The 16,370-nt window shown below is 41.8% G+C and overlaps 1 protein-coding gene across 1 annotated transcript in view; it reads left to right on the forward strand.

Annotated features, from left to right (window-relative positions):
* LOC132884934 (collectin-12-like) overlaps nt 1-16,370 on the forward strand; it is a 158,756-nt gene that overhangs the window by 102,275 nt on the left and 40,111 nt on the right. Inside the window, exons 4-9 of the mRNA XM_060919027.1 lie at nt 7,105-7,191; nt 7,295-8,338; nt 8,436-8,936; nt 9,726-9,868; nt 10,092-10,201; nt 10,330-10,472. Of these exons, the coding sequence (XP_060775010.1) occupies nt 7,105-7,191; nt 7,295-8,338; nt 8,436-8,936; nt 9,726-9,868; nt 10,092-10,201; nt 10,330-10,472 (2,028 nt within the window). The remainder of the gene's footprint in view (nt 1-7,104; nt 7,192-7,294; nt 8,339-8,435; nt 8,937-9,725; nt 9,869-10,091; nt 10,202-10,329; nt 10,473-16,370) is intronic.

Genomic DNA, 16,370 nt, shown 5'->3' on the forward strand with positions numbered 1-16,370 from the left:
GAAGTGACTTTTAATTAATAAAAAATAAAGAAAAACATTGAATTAGAAGGTGTGTCCAAACTTTTGAATGGTACTGTAAATTTACAATAATTAATTAAATTGAGAAATCCAATTTATAACAGTAAATGCTACAAATGCTGACAGTGTGTCTATGTAGTAGGGGAATACTCAATAGAAGAAAAAACATGAGTGCTTAAAGAACAATGCTGATTTAAACAGTAGGGGTGGTGCCGGAGAGACTGATGGGGAACACCAGTGCAGTTCCGGAGACACACAGACATGCAGAGCATGACCTCTTAGTGGCTACTCCACATTCCAGAGGAAATTAAATGTCATGCATTTCCTGTGTGACTGTGCATATGGTATGCATTCCCACTGTGTATGCTTCATGATTGGCAGTTATTGTGGCAAAACAATCTACACTTCTACATAGAAGCTGGGTGTGAATTGTCCTGTCAATCATTTTATCTCTGGTGGGGTTCCATTATATACCTGCTCTGTCAGATTAATTAAATAAATGCATTTCCTCTGCCTGGCAGTAGATGGTGTAGTTTAATAAGACTAGTAATCGGTACGTTACAGTGCAGTTGGATGACAATAACTTGTGCTTTGAATGACAAGATTAATCCAATTCCGTAGTTTGTTGCTGTCACTGTCAACCATTTTTTACAACCAAGATGACATACTGTAACTCGCAAATATTATTGTTGGCTAAGGAACGTTAAGGGACTGGATGAATATTTTATTGGTTTATTATTAGTTACAGTGGTGCTTGGAAGTTTGTGAACCCTTTAGAATTTTCTATATTTCTGCATAAATATGACCTGAAGCATCATCAGATTTTCACACAAGTCCTAAAAGTAGATAAAGAGAACCCAGTTAAACAAATGAAACAAAAATATTTTAGTACTTGGTCATTTATTTATTGAGGAAAATGATCCAATATTATATCTCTGTGAGTGGCAAAAGTATGTGAACCTTTGCTTTCAGTATCTGGTGTGATCCCCTTGTGCAGCAATAACTGCAGCTAGACGTTTCCGGTAACTGTTGATCAGTCCTGCACACCAGCTTGGAGGAATTTTAGCCCATTCCTCTGTACAGAACAGCTTCAACTCTGGGATGTTGGTGGGTTTCCTTACATGAATTGCTCACTTCAGGTCCTTCCACAACATTTCGATTGGATTAAGGTCAGGACTTTGACTTGGCCATTCCAAAACATTAACTTTATTCTTCTTTAACCATTCTTTGGTAGAACGACTTGTGTGCTTAGGGTCATTGTCTTGCTGCATGACCCACCTTCTCTTGAGATTCAGTTCATGGATAGATATCCTGACATTTTCCTTTAGAATTTGCTGGTATAATTCAGAATTCGGGCGGCAAGGTGGTGTAGTGGTTAGCGCTGTCGCCTCACAGCTAGAAAGTCCGGGTTCGAGCCCCGTGGCCGGCAAGGGCCTTTCTGTGCGAAGTTTGCATGTTCTCCCTGTGTCCATGTGGGTTTCCTCCAGGTGCTCCGGTTTCCCCCACAGTCCAAAGACATGCAGGTTAGGTTAACTGGCGACTCTAAATTGTAGGTGTGAATGTGAATGGTGTCTATGTGTCAGCCCTGTGATGACCCCGCCTTTCGCCCGTAGTCAGCTGGGATAGGCTCCAGCTTGTCTGCAACCCTGTAGAACAGGATAAAGCGGCTAGAGATAATGAGATGAGAAGAATTCATTGTTCCATCAATGATGGCAAGCCGTCCTGGCCCAGATGCAGCAAAACAGGTCCAAACCATGATACTACCACCACCATGTTTCACAGATGGGATAAGGTTCTTATGCTGGAATGCAGTGTTTTCCTTTCTCCAAACATAACACTTCTCATTTAACCCTTTGGTGACTGACCCCTTGAAAATGGTTCCTCCAGGAACCATGACGTTTCAGTTGTCAAGACAACGGAAAAACTAAAATACAAATACAAGAGCATTTTGTTTTGTGCACAAGAGCATTGTGACGTATCTTTCTGTTTTTGTATTTTAGTTTTTCCGTTGTCTTGACAACTGAAACGTCATCGTTCCTGGAGGAACCATTTTCAAGGGGTCAGTCACCAAAGGGTTAAACCAAAAAGTTCTATTTTGGCCTCATCTGTCCACAAAACATTTTTCCAATAGCCTTCTGGCTTGTCCACATGATCTTTAGCAAACTGCAGAAGAGCAGCAATGTTCTTTTTGGAGAGCAGTGGCTTTCTCTTTGCAACCCTGCCATGCACACCACTGTTGTTCAGTGTTCTCCTGATGGTGGACTCATGAACATTAACATTAGCCAATGTGAGAAAGGCCTTCAGTTGCTTAGAAGTTACCAGGTCCTTTGTGACCTTGCTGACTATTACACGCCTTGCTCTTGGAGTGATCTTTGTTGGTCGACCACTCCTGGGGAGGGTAACAATGGTCTTGAATTTCCTCCATTTGTACACAGTCTGTCTGACTGTGGATTGGTGGAGTCCAAACTCTTTAGAGATGGTTTTGTAACCTTTTCCAGCCTGATGAGCATCAGCAACGCTTTTTCTGAGGTCCTCAGAAATCTCCTTTGTTCGTGTCATGATACACTTCCACAAACGTGTGTTGTAAAGCTCAGACTTTGATAGATCCCTGTTCTTTAAATAAAACAGGGTGCCCACTCACACCTGATTGTCATCCCATTGATTGAAAACACCTGACTCTAATTTCACCTTCAAATCAACTGCTAATCCTAGAGGTTCACATACTTTTGCCATCACAGATATGTAATAATGGATCATTTTCCTCAATAAATAAATGACCAAATATAATATTTTTGTCTCATTTGTTTAACTGGGTTCTCTTTATCTACTTTTAGGACTTGTGTGAAAACCTGATGATGTTTTAGGTCATATTTATGCAGAAATATAGACAATTCTAAAGGGTTCACAAACTTTCAAGCACCACTGTAATTGTTTGTTGTTCATCACTGTGTATGCAGGGCTGAGAATGCACTTGTAAAGCAATTCATTCATTGGTCAGAAACACGGTGACTGAAAAAAGTAAACATACCTTTGCCAAATGCACATAGAATTGAAAAAAAATTCACCTACATGTGGAGAACACGGAGCTGACACTCACTAGATAATTGTATTAAATTATATTAAAATCTAGGGGGGTTTTCCTCTCTTTTTGTCAGTCAAACTGATCTGAAAATATGGCATTTCTGCAGTACTCCAGCTCTGTCTTTTGGCTCCGTTTGTGCCTTGGGGCTCAGTTTAGCAGCTCACATTGACAGAAAAATGTAGATGTAAAAAAATGCAGATGAAAAGTCAGCGACCCAAAATACACAGGATGTTTGTTCACTTCCTGCAGTTGGATTGATTCAGGAACATTCTCACTGCAGTCAAACCGGGCGAGATTCAGAACCAGACTGCTTGGTTTAATCCTGCTGTGTTTTCACCCACCTAAATGAACCACACCAAAAAGGAAGTCACACCAGAGTCTGAACAGACTAACTGGTGAAAGCTGTGTGTGAGCTATCCTGACCTAATATGGATTTATCAAGAAGATGGTTGATGTTCAAAGTTGTTCCATATCTGTGGTGAAATGTTTGAAGCGTAATGCCTCCTGTGTCCGTTAATTGTTGAATTGATTTAGAACAAATGTAATACATTTTCTGTAATTTTAAGCTACAGTTTGTACATTATAGACTATGTGTTTGATATGAATAACAATGCCATTCATCGTGTTCATCCGTTGGAGTGAAGAGGACCATCTAGTCATCCTGGAGTAGGAGTCAAACTCTGTGGGTGCATAGATGAGTGATCAGGCCGATCTGTGCCTGTTGCATATCAGCTTCAGAAGCAGCATTGAGGGCACAGTCATCAGCAAACAGGAAGTCATTGATGGTGCCTATCGTGACCTTGGTTTTCGCCTGAAGCCTCCTGAGGTTAAAGAGTGAGCCATAAAAGCGGTATCTGATACCTATGCCTACCTCCACATCAGGGCTTTACATGAACTTTTTTGCTCACCGGCCACTGTGGCTAGTGGTTTTCCCGAGTCACTAACCATTCAGCCTTTTCACTAGCCACAATTTTGTTGCCAGGAAATCGCAGTTTTTTCTTCACCATGATACGTTAAAGTTCGGAAGATCTAGATTTAATTATGAATGGCAGCGTATAATGTATCACTCAGTAGCACTCAAGTATTCAGTGCTGTTAAGGTAGCTCCCTATATGAAAACATGCAACCAATTCAGACAAAAATATAAACAGAGTATTCTGTTTATTGAACTCAAATTCAAGCCCCTTACAATATGAAATAACATTCAGTACAGGGTGGCATGGTGGTGTAGTGGTTAGCGCTGTCGCCTCACAGCAAGAAGGTCCGGGTTCAAGCCCCGTGGCCGGCGAGGGCCTTTCTGTGCGGAGTTTGCATGTTCTCCCCGTGTCCGCGTGGGTTTCCTCCGGGTGCTCCGGTTTCCCCCAAAGGCATGCAGGTTAGGTTAACTGGTGACTCTAAATTGACCGTAGGTGTGAATGTGAGTGTGAATGGTTGTCTGTGTCTATGTGTCAGCCCTGCGATGACCTGGCAACTTGGCCAGGGTGTACCCCGCCTTTCGCCTGTAGTCAGCTGGGATAGGCTCCAGCTTGCCTGCGACCCTGGAGAACAGGATAAAGCGGCTAGAGATAATGAGATGAGCATTCAGTACAACTGAACTGATTCTAATATTAAAAGTCCAATTCAAAACATTTATCATTGAAAAACATTTGATGTTTTGATATGCAAGTATTATGTGTATTATCAAGTATTATTATGTATATTATGTATCATCTATTAATAGTGTGTGTGTGTGTGTGTGAACATTTGTAGAGAGAGACATTAAATGTCCTCATTACATTCATCATCAGATGAGTCTGAATGGTCCATGGAAAATGGTCTTCGTGACCTGAGGCTTCCAGCAGGCCATAAGTTGATAGCTGAGGCGGGATAAACTTCTTTCCAATCGCGTGAACGTTTCTAAACAGCAGCTCCATCCTCTCCAGCTCAGCCGACTTCATGACAGCCAGGGACATTTGACTTTTCGTGGTCCTTTATAGTTTCAAGTTTAAAATTACTGGTGCCTGTCTTTGCCATACTTTCTACAGTCTTCGCAGTACATGGTATTTTCAGTTTTGCTATGAAGTAGCCAGTCTTGCCCTAACTTCCATTTGTCATTGAACTGTCTTATCTTTCTATTAGCATCTTGTTCATCTCCATGGCCATAGCCAGCTATGAGGCCACAGCAGTCCGGACCTCGGTCATTTTTAAGAGCTGAAAATACATTTGTACGCTAAATATTCAACTGGATAAAAAAAGAAAGAATAACATTAAAACATCTCCGTAAACAGTGCATTGTTAATTATGTTAAACGTTGAATCTGTCTTCTGTGTCTGTTTCGTGCGCGCGGCTCTGAGACCAAGAACACAAAAACGAATGGGTGTGCGACTTTGGGGAGGAATGCAGTGCAGGAGACACGTTTTTTTTTTCATGGTAACCATCAGCGCATTTTCATGAAGCTGTTCAATTTATATTTTCGAAGCAGCGCAGTTGTAGCCTACTTTGTTTGTGATTTTAAAAATAAATAATTCGATAAGCCAAAGCAATAGAGTGGAAAGTTTCAACTTATGTTTGCCTTGGATAACTTTGCCTAAAACATGGTGGTGTATACTGATTTTTTTCCCAGAATTTTTTTTGTTTTTGTGTAGGTGTAATGGATGCCAGATTGTTAATGTATCTTAGTTACTTAGGCTGCATGGTTAGGGTATCTTTTGTCCTCATTGCTTGGGCCAGATCAAACCATTAAACAAGCTTAAATTATTCTTACTCTTGCCACATACATGATTTTTTTTTTTCAAAACTGACGATATTCAGTTCAAACACAATTAAAAGTAACTTCAGGAATAGATCTCTTGTGTGATGTGTAATTCACCCCTCTCATTTAAATATGTTGAACATTTTTCAGCGCGCGCTTTTGCGCATCACGGACCTCGTGATTTTAAAATGCTGCCTCCGGCCCTGCTCATCTCTGCCCCTTTTTCCCTGAGCAGCAGGGTTTGAAACTCCAGCTATATGCCGCCACATAGTGCGCTTGTCAGCCATCAGCAACTTTGTTGCTTCGTTCATTAACCGCAGGTTACCGTATCATTGATTTTATCTGAGCCGTTAACGAACGTTCTAAACAATTCTAACATGTTGTCAGAATGTTTATGCAGGTGCTCATGGGAGTTGTAGGCACGTAATATTACATTGCAATGCGTTTATTATATCAGATGCCTTCAGAGAAAACTACAATTAAAATATATTGTCATACCACAGAATAAACCACCCGGCAAAGTGGCTAGTGGGACTAAAGTTATTACCCGCCAAAGCCGAATTTTACCCGCATTTGGTGGGTGGGCGGGTGTTAACGTAAAGCCCTGCTCCACATCTTTGAAGGCATGTCATCATAGCTGAAAACATGAGACTGAACAGGGTGGGAGCAAGGACACCTCCTTGCTTCATACCATTGGAAACAGAGAACAGAGTGGATGCCTCACCATTGTCTTGCACTTTGGCCATTATGCAGTCATATAATTGTTGTACAATGGAAATAATTTTCCTAGGACAGCCATACTTTGCCATAATTCTCCAAAGGCCATTTCTGCTAACAATATCAAAGGCCTTTGTCAGATCAACATAGGTGGAGTACAGGTCAAAGTTTTGTTCCTGACATTTCTCTTGAAGCTGTCTAGCAGCAAACACCATGTCGATATCAGTGTCATTAAACGTCCAATGTAACAATTCTAAATAAAATCCCACCCCCCTCTGTTTTCTTTTAATTGCTCCCTGTGTAGAAGCATCAGTGTATTTCTCTGTTGGATGAATATTTTATTCTCTATTCTCCCACTAATAACCTGCAACATATCCATACATACAAAAAAAAAATTGTACAGTGCACATGTATCTCTAGCACATTTTTCTGTTACTGTCCTTTTGGTTTGGTCTAAATTCATATCTTAGTGTTTTTTTTTTTTTTTTTTTTTTTTGTGTGTGTGTGTGTGTGTGTGTGTGTGTGTGTGTGTGTGTGTGTGTGTGTGTGTTTCTCAGTGGTCCAGAGGATGGATGATGTGACTGAGGGGATGGAGAACTATGAAGGCAAAATCATTGCTGTAGAGACAGACTTGAAAAAGCTTGGTGAGTTCTATCTACAAACACACCGCAACTTGGTTTCTAAAGTGCTTTTATTCAGTGTGATTAATGTGTACTTGATTTAACAGAATTTAATATTTCCGTCCAGATGATCAAACAGGAGAAAAGTCAGAGAATGCCACAAGTGAAATCCTATCGTTCAAGGCAGAAATCCAGACATTGCAGAACCAAATTAATAACATTGCTCTGAGTGCATCTAACAATAGGGCAGCTTTGGATGAGCTACGGGTTGTAGGTGAGGATATACAAAGTGGCCATGTATCACTGAGAGACCTTCTAGAGAGCAATACCAACACCATGCTTACTGTCAACCGTACACTAACCACATATAATAACCTGATTGGTGGCCTGAAGTCAGATACAGAACGGCTCCAATTAGATCTTCAGGTACAGACAAGGGAGCATAGTCACTCCACCCACAGCCTCAATGTTCTAAATTTCACTCAGAGCCAACAAAGAAGCCTGATCAGCACACTCCAGAGTTCAGTGGAGGATACCAGCCAGGCAGTTCAGAAGCTGAAGAGTGACTTCCAAAGCCTACAGCAGGTGGCCAGGCAGACCAAGGCAGATGCTGACTGGCTCAGAGAAAAGGTGCAGAACCTCCAGGTGCTGACTGCTAACAATTCAGCACTGACCCATTCCAATAGTGATGCACTGGAGGACATAGCTTCACAGCTCAGTTCACTGTCTGAGCAGTTTCAGAATGCCTCAGCTATTACAGATAATCATGACCAGAATCTGCGTGACCTCATGGATCAGCAGCGTGATCATGACAATGCCACCACCAACAGGTTTGACACTTTGGAGGCACGCCTGGATCACAATGAGGAGGACATGGACCGCATCACAGGGAATGTGAGCTTTGCGACACAGTTGTTAGGCTCCATAAGCACTGACCTGAATGGTCTTCGCACTTGTGCTGAGACAGTGACAAGGCACTCGGACCTGCTGCTGGCTCTCAACAACAGCGTTGTGGAAGCCAGGGCAGATGGCACTGAGCTCAAAACCCAGCAAGAAGAGCTTGCTGCCAGGCTTGACAAGGAAGTGAGCAGCCTCTCAATAGTCATGGAAGAAATGAAACTAGTGGACAGCAAACATTCCCAACTCATAACCAACTTCACTATCCTTCAAGGTAATGGTTAAATATGTTAAAAGTTTGAATATTGAAGGCTTGAGGGATTGTAAAGGTATGAACTAATAGAATTTTAATAATACTATTCTGTTTACAGGTCCTCCTGGTCCTAGAGGTCCTCGGGGTGATAGAGGACCCCAGGGCCCTGCAGGAAAACAAGGTGAGAAAGGTAACAGTGGAGAAAGAGGTGTTCCAGGTGTGCCAGGGCCTAAAGGAGACAAAGGCCCTCCTGGCATTCCAGGGGTCCCTGGCTTCAAAGGTCCTCCTGGACCAAGGGGAAACCCTGGGTCAAAGGGCTCAAGAGGATCAGGGGGTCGTGCTGGGCCTCCAGGGGAGAGGGGTGACCCTGGTTTACCTGGACTTGCTGGCAGAGATGGTCAACCAGGTCCTCAGGGGCCTCAGGGGCCCCCAGGGCTACAAGGGCCAGCAGGACCTGCAGGACCACAAGGACCTCCTGGCCCTGCTGGCCCTATTGGTTTACAGGGACCACCTGGCCCAACTGGACCTCCTCCTCAAGTGGCTAAACCTTTGGGATCAATAGGACCACAAAGCTCAATGTCCCGTCAAGTTTATGAACCTCCTCCCACCAGCACACCAGGTAAAACCTTCTGGATGCCTATTGAAGGAAAGTTGAGGTGTTTTTATTGTTGAACAAGTACAACAAAGTGACTGCCCATTTATTTTACCCAGAAAGGTAAAACATACAATTGCTTTAAGACTGCCTAGGAAGCATGGCTTTCTGTAAAATTTCACTAAAAATGACACAATTAAATGAGGCTATATTCTATACATCTATGGGCCATATCTCAGTGCATTGTTGCATCAAAATCTTGCTGGTATAGCTGTTCTTGCAGGTCTGCAATGTTTTGTATTCTCAGCAAACATTATATGCTATAGCAGATAAGCTGCCCCATAGTAAGAGAATTTGACAAAATATGCACCACATTTTCTGCATTCATGCTAGCTGAGATCTGCACCTTTAAAATGATTTGCTAGTATGACAATTAATCCACAACACCCAAATGATGAGGCCTGAGTTTGGACCATTGTACACAACTAAACTGGTCCAGATTTTAAGGATGGTCTATACCAGATGTGGGCCGAACAAAATTTTCTATCAGGGTGACAGGCGGTGCTTCTTAAGTCCTTTGAGAAATCTGGTATGACAGACAAGTTTCTGCAAATATCAGCAGCATAATTCAATTTAAAAAAATTAGACAACAGCAAAACAGAGGCAATTGTAGTTTCATGGAAACACAGTGCTAATGTAAAGAAACTTTTTTTTCTGTCAACTTTGTCATACTTACTTTACTTTTATTTATTTTACTTACCATGAAATAGAGATAAGAAATAATTAACACTTCATTTATACTTTTTTACTCTTTAGGATGCCCATCTCATTGGAGGAGCTACAAAGACAAGTGTTACTACTTTTCAGCTTTATCAGAACGGCTGAGTTTTGATGAAACAAAGGAAATGTGCAAAAACAAGAATTCTACTATGCTCACCATCCATAATGAGGATGAACAGGTATGTACAATTTACATATTTTGTTTTAGTTGCTTAATGTTAAACTTTAACAGTTAGCAGCTAGATTCCTGAAAGTCAGTAAAACTTAAAAATCGATCTAATCTTTTAGGAACAGGGAACTGCAATGAATGAAACTCCTTTTTTTTAATGTACTGGAAGAAATGACACAAACTTGTTCATATGTAAATGTGTATATTTGTGTATCTCTGTGTTTTGGTTTTAGATTTGGATTCGGAGGCAAATTGCTGGAAAGGGTTACTTCTGGTTGGGTCTTACAGATGTGGCAGAGGAAAACGTCTGGAGATGGGTTGATGGGACCCTCCCCTCCTATATGTGAGTAAATCTGTTGCAACATAACAAACAAAGGAACAAATTTACCTTAAATATTTGTGTATCAGCCTCCCTGTGAGCCTTTTACATACAGTATATAATAAATCTATCATATCCACACATTACACAAGGAACTGGAAACCAGGCCAACCAGATAACTGGAACCATGGCCATACAGAAGGAGAAGATTGTGCAGGACTCATACATGAGGCCAAGTGGAATGACTTCTTCTGCACAGACCGCATTGGATACATTTGTCAACGTCTGAATGAAAGTAAGTAATAATTTCACTTGCGACAAATATTCGTATATGGTGGATATAAAAAGTCTCCACACCCCTGTTAAAACTGCATGGTTTTTGTGATATAAAAAATGTCAGCTCTTTTTGCACCTTTAATGTGGTATAGCAACCAATAAATACAGTGGTGCTTGAAAGTTTGCGAACCCTTTAGAATTTTCTATATTTCTGCATAAATATGACCTAAAACATCAGATTTTCACACAAGTCCTAAAAGTAGATAAAGAGAACCCAGTTAAACAAATGAGACAAAAATATTATACTTGGTCATTTATTTATTGAGGAAAATGATCCAATATTACATATCTGTGATGGCAAAAGTATGTGAACCTCTAAGATTAGCAGTTCGTTTGAAGGTGAAATTAGAGTCAGGTGTTTTCAATCAATGGGATGACAATCAGGCGTGAGTGGGCACCCTGTTTTAGTTAAAGAACAGGGATCTATCAAAGTCTGATCTTCACAACACATGTTTGTGGAAGTGTATCATGGCACGAAGAAAGGAGATTTCTGAGGACTTCAGAAAAAGTGTTGTTGATGCTCATCAGGCTGGAAAAGGTTACAAAACCATCTCTAGAGAGTTTGGACTCCACCAATCCACAGTCAGACAGATTGTGTACAAATGGAGGAAATTCAAGACCATTGTTACCCTCCCCAGGAGTGGTCGACCAACAAAGATCACTCCAAGAGCAAGGCGTGTAATAGTTGGCGAGGCCACAAAGGACCCCAAGGTAACTTCTAAGCAACTGAAGGCCTCTCTCACATTGGCTAATGTTAATGTTCATGAGTCCACCATCAGGAGAACACTGAACAACAATGGTGTGCATGGCAGGGTTGCAAGGAGAAAGCCACTGCTCTCCAAAAAGAACATTACTGCTCATCTGCAGTTTGCTAAAGATCATGTGGACAAGCTAGAAGGCTATTGGAAAAATGTTTTGTGGACGGATGAGACCAAAATAGAACTTTTTGGTTTAACCCTTTGGTGACTGACCCCTTGAAAATCGTTCCTCCAAGAACGATGACGTTTCAGTTGTCAAGACAACGGAAAAACTAAAATACAAGAGCATTTTGTTTTGTGCACAAGAGCATTGTGACGTATCTTTCTGTTTTGTATTTTAGTTTTTCCGTTGTCTTGACAACTGAAACGTCATCGTTCCTGGAGGAACGATTTTCAAGGGGTCAGTCACCAAAGGGTTAACAAGAAGCGTTATGTTTGGAGAAAGGAAAACACTGCATTCCAGCATAAGAACCTAATCCCATCTGTAAAACATGGTGGTGGTAGTATCACGGTTTGGGCCTGTTTTGCTGCATCTGGTCCAGGACAGCTGCCATCATTGATGGAAGAATGAATTCTGAATTATACCAGCAAATTCGAAAGGAAAATGTCAGGACATCTGTCCATGAACTGAATCTCAAGAGAAGGTGGGTCATGCAGCAAGACAACGACCCTAAGCACACAAGTTGTTCTACCAAAGAATGGTTAAAGAAGAATAATGTTTTGGAATGGCCAAGTCAAAGTCCTGACCTTAATCCAATCGAAATGTTGTGGAAGGACCTGAAGTGAGCAGTTCATGTGAGGAAACCCACCAACATCCCAAAGTTGAAGCTGTTCTGTACGGAGGAACGGGCTTAAATTCCTCCAAGCCGGTGTGCAGGACTGATCAACAGTTACTGGAAACGTTTGGTTGCAGTTATTGCTGCACAAGGGGGTCACACCAGATACTGAAAGTAAAGGTTCACCTACTTTTGCCACTCAGAGATATGCAATATTGGATCATTTTCCTCAATAAATAAATGACCAAATATAATATTTTTCTCTCATTTGTTTAACTGGGTTCTCTTTATCTACTTTTAGGACTTGTGTGAAAATCTGATGATGTTTTAGGTCATATTTATGCAGAAATACAGAACATTCTAAAGGGTTCACAAACTTTCAAGCACCACTGTAGAAACATTTTAGGACAAAAAAAATCTGGCTGCATAAGTATGCACACCCCTGAATGAATACTTTGATAAAGCAGCTTTTGCTTGTCTTTTTGGGTTACCAAAGTTGCAAATCTTCATTTGGCCATTTAATTCAATTTTTCTTTGTAAACATACTCCAGATATATCAAATTGTGATGGGAGCTCCTGTACACAGTCCTCTTCAAGTCATTCCACTTTTTGATGGGATTATATCTGGGCTTTGATTGGGCCAATCCAAATCATTGATCGTCTCCTGAAGCCATTCCTTTGTTAACTTGGATTTGTGCTTTGGGTCATTATTATGCTGGAAGGTAAAACTTTTCTTCATTTACCAATGTCTAAAGGAGGGTTGCAGGTTTTGTCCCAAAATCGATTAGTATTTTGAAACTATGCATGATTCTCTCTATCTTGACTACAGCCCCAGTTTCAGCTGAAGTGAAGCAGCCCCATTGTATGATGCAGCCACCACCATGCTTCATTGGGGGTATGGTGTTTTTTGAGCGATACAGTGCCTTGCAAAAGTATTCATACCCCTTGAACTTTTTCACATTTTTCCACCTTACAACCACGAACTTAAAAGTTTTTTATTGAGATTTTATGTGATAGACCAACACAGAGTAGCACATAATTGTGAAGTGAAATGAAAATGATAAATGGTCTTCAAAATTTTAAACAAATAAAAATCTGAAAAATGTGATGTGCATTAGTATTCAGCCCCCCTGCATCAATACTTTGTAGAGCCACCTTTTGCTGCAATTACAGCTGCAAGTCTTTTGTGGTATGTCTCTACCAGCTTTGCACATCTAGACACTGAAATTTTTGCCCATTCTTCTTTGCAAAATAGCTCAAGCTCAGCCAGATTGGATGGAGAGCATCTCTGAACAGCAATTTTCAAGTCTTGCCACAGATGCTCAATGGGATTTAGGTCTGGACTTTGACTGGGCCATTCTAACACATGAATATTCTTTGATCTAAACCATTCCATTGTAGCTCTGGCTGGATGTTTAGGGTCATTGTCTTGCTGGAAGGTGAATCTCCTTCCCAGTCTCAAGTCTTTTGCAGCCTCCAACAGGTTTTCTTCCAGGATTGCCCTGTATTTAGCTCCATCCCTCTTTCCATCAACTCTGACCAGCTTCCCTGTCCCTGCTGAAGAAAAGCATCCCCAGAGCATGATGCTGCCACCACCATGTTTCACAGTGGGGATGGTGTGTGCAGGGTGATGAGCAGTGTTAGTTTTCCGCCACACATAGCGCTTTGCATTTAGGCCAAAAAGTTCAACTTTGGTCTCATCTGACCAAAGCACCTTCTTCCACATGTTTGCTGTGTCCCCTACATGGCTTCTTATGCCCGTCTTTCAACAATGGCTTTCTTCTTGCCACTCTTCCAAAAAGGCCAGATTTGTGGAGTGTACGACTTATAGTTGTCCTGTGCACAGATTCGCCCACCTGAGCTGTGGATTTCTGCAGCTCCTCCAGAGTGATCATGGGCCTCTTGGCTGCTTCTCTGACCAGCGCTCTCCTTGCTCGCTCTGTCAGTTTAGGTGGACGGCCATGTCTTGGTAGGTTTGCAGTTGTGCTGTACTTTTTCCATTTTTGAATGATGGGTTGAACAGTGCTTCTTGAGATGTTCAGAGCTTGGGATATTTTTTTATAATCTAACCCTGCTTTAAACTTCTCCAGAACTTTATCCCTGACCTGTCTGGTGAGTTCTTTGGTCTTCATGATGCTGTTTGTTCTTCAGTGTTCTCTAACAAACCACTGAGACCTTCACAGAACAAGTGTATTTATGCTGAGAGTAAATTACACACAGTAGGACTCTATTAACTAATTAGATGACTTCTGAAGGCAATTGATTGCACTGGATTATATTTAGAGGTATCAGAGTACAGGGGGCTGAATACTAATGCACACCACATTTTTCAGATTTTTATTTGTTTAAAATTTTGAAGACCATTTATCATTTTCGTTTCACTTCACAATTATGTGCTACTCTGTGTTGGTCTATCACATAAAATCTCAATAAAAAACTTTTAAGTTCGTGGTTGTAAGGTGGAAAAATGTGAAAAAGTTCAAGAGGTATGAATACTTTTGCAAGGCACTGTAAGCTGGGGGTTTTTTTTTTGGCCTTAAGCATATCTCTTAGAATTATGCCTAAAAAGTTCTACCTTGGTCTCATCAGACCATAATACTTTCTGCCATATAATAGGAAGAAGAGACTCACCTCTTCAGGCTGTACCTCTCCCCTGCTTCCCTGTCCACTGTGTAATTGCATATTGGTCTTGACCAGCCCAGGCTGTGTACTGTCTAGCCTGGGGTTAGCTGTTGGAGTTTTATTTTTCTCTATTTATTTGTACTTTGTTACTCGTAGATCATTTGTATGGTTGAAATGTTTTCTTTGCTGGTTTGTTGATTGTTCTTACTTCAACAGAATATTACACTAGGTGTTATTCTGTCACTTGTACAGTTGGCATGAGCACTTCTTGTACCTGACTGTAGTAAGTCCCTGATATGGGTGGAATACTGAAGCACGGCAGGCGGGAAATAATGTTAACACAGACTTTATTCTTGTTCTCTTTGTAACTTTTTAGCTCTACTTTGTTTATTCACATCTCTCTCTCTCTCACACACACACAAAACATTAATTGACAAAAGGTGTACTGACTTTGCCACTCACCTTCCCTGGCCCTGCCCTCCATTCACAAACAAATGCTTGGCCACGCCCATGCTGACAGATACCCCCACCGCCCAACTCAGGCCAGGGAGCTCTCCGGCCTGCAGTGGACCCCCCCAATGGGACAGAAAGTCTGCCACCACTATCTGCGCCCCCAGCCTGTGGATCACCTCGAATTTAAAAGGCTGGAGGGCAAGATACCAATGGGTGATCTGTGCCTTGGCATCTTTCATGTGGTGGAGCCACTGGAGTGGCATGTGGTTCAAACAGAGGGTGAAAGGGTGACCCAGCAGGTAGTACCGGCGGGCGAGGACTGCCCACTTGATGGCCAGGCACCCCTTCTCGATGGTGCTGTACTTACTTTCATGCATCGAGAGCTTGCGACTGATGTATAGCACTGGACGTTTCTCGCCCTCCACCTTCTGGGACAGAACAGCCCCCAGCCTTCTGTCTGATGCGTCCATCTGTAAAATAAAAGGGAGCGAGAAGTCAGGGGAGTGTAAAAGCAACCCCCCACATAGTGCAGCTTTTACCTTGCTGAAGGCCTGTTGGCACTGCTCCACCCACTGGACCGGATCTGGTGCCCCCTTTTTAGTGAGCTCAGTCAGCGGGCTGGTGATGTCTGAATAATTAGGTATGACCCTGCGATAGTAGCCAGCCAGCCCCAGGAACTGTCTCACTCCCTTTTTGGCCTTGGGTCTCGGGCAGGCCACAATTGCAGAAGTCTTGTTAATTTGGGGACGCACCTGCCCATGAACCAAGTGGAAACCCAGATACCGTACTTCCACTCACCCAATCGCACACTTTTTCAGGTTAGCCGTGAGCCCTGCATGCCTCAGTGACTCCAGGACAACCCTAAGGTTTTCTAGGTGCCGCAGCCAATCACTGCTATATGTAATAATGTTGTCTAGCTAGGCTGCATGAGGTGCTCTTTTTTGTTTTTTGGTTGCTATATAAAGTTGAAAAGAAATCTGACATAATTTATCTTGGTTTAATTTTTATATTATATATATCACAAAAACCTGCCATTTTAACAGGGGTGTGTAGATTTTTAGATCTACTGTGTGTTCATGCTGTATTTAAAGTCTGGATGAAAGTTTTAACCAGCTTATTATGTTTTTTCTTGGTATCCCTACAGTGCAAGTTCCAGTTTTATAGCATACATTGCTGAGAAAAGAAAAGAATAGACATGACAGTCATGGAGAATACTCAGGTGGTCACTATTACAAGACATCCTTCCAA

Source organism: Neoarius graeffei, chromosome 1 (genome assembly GCF_027579695.1).
Source record: "Neoarius graeffei isolate fNeoGra1 chromosome 1, fNeoGra1.pri, whole genome shotgun sequence".
NCBI classification, from domain to species: Eukaryota; Metazoa; Chordata; class Actinopteri; order Siluriformes; family Ariidae; genus Neoarius; species Neoarius graeffei.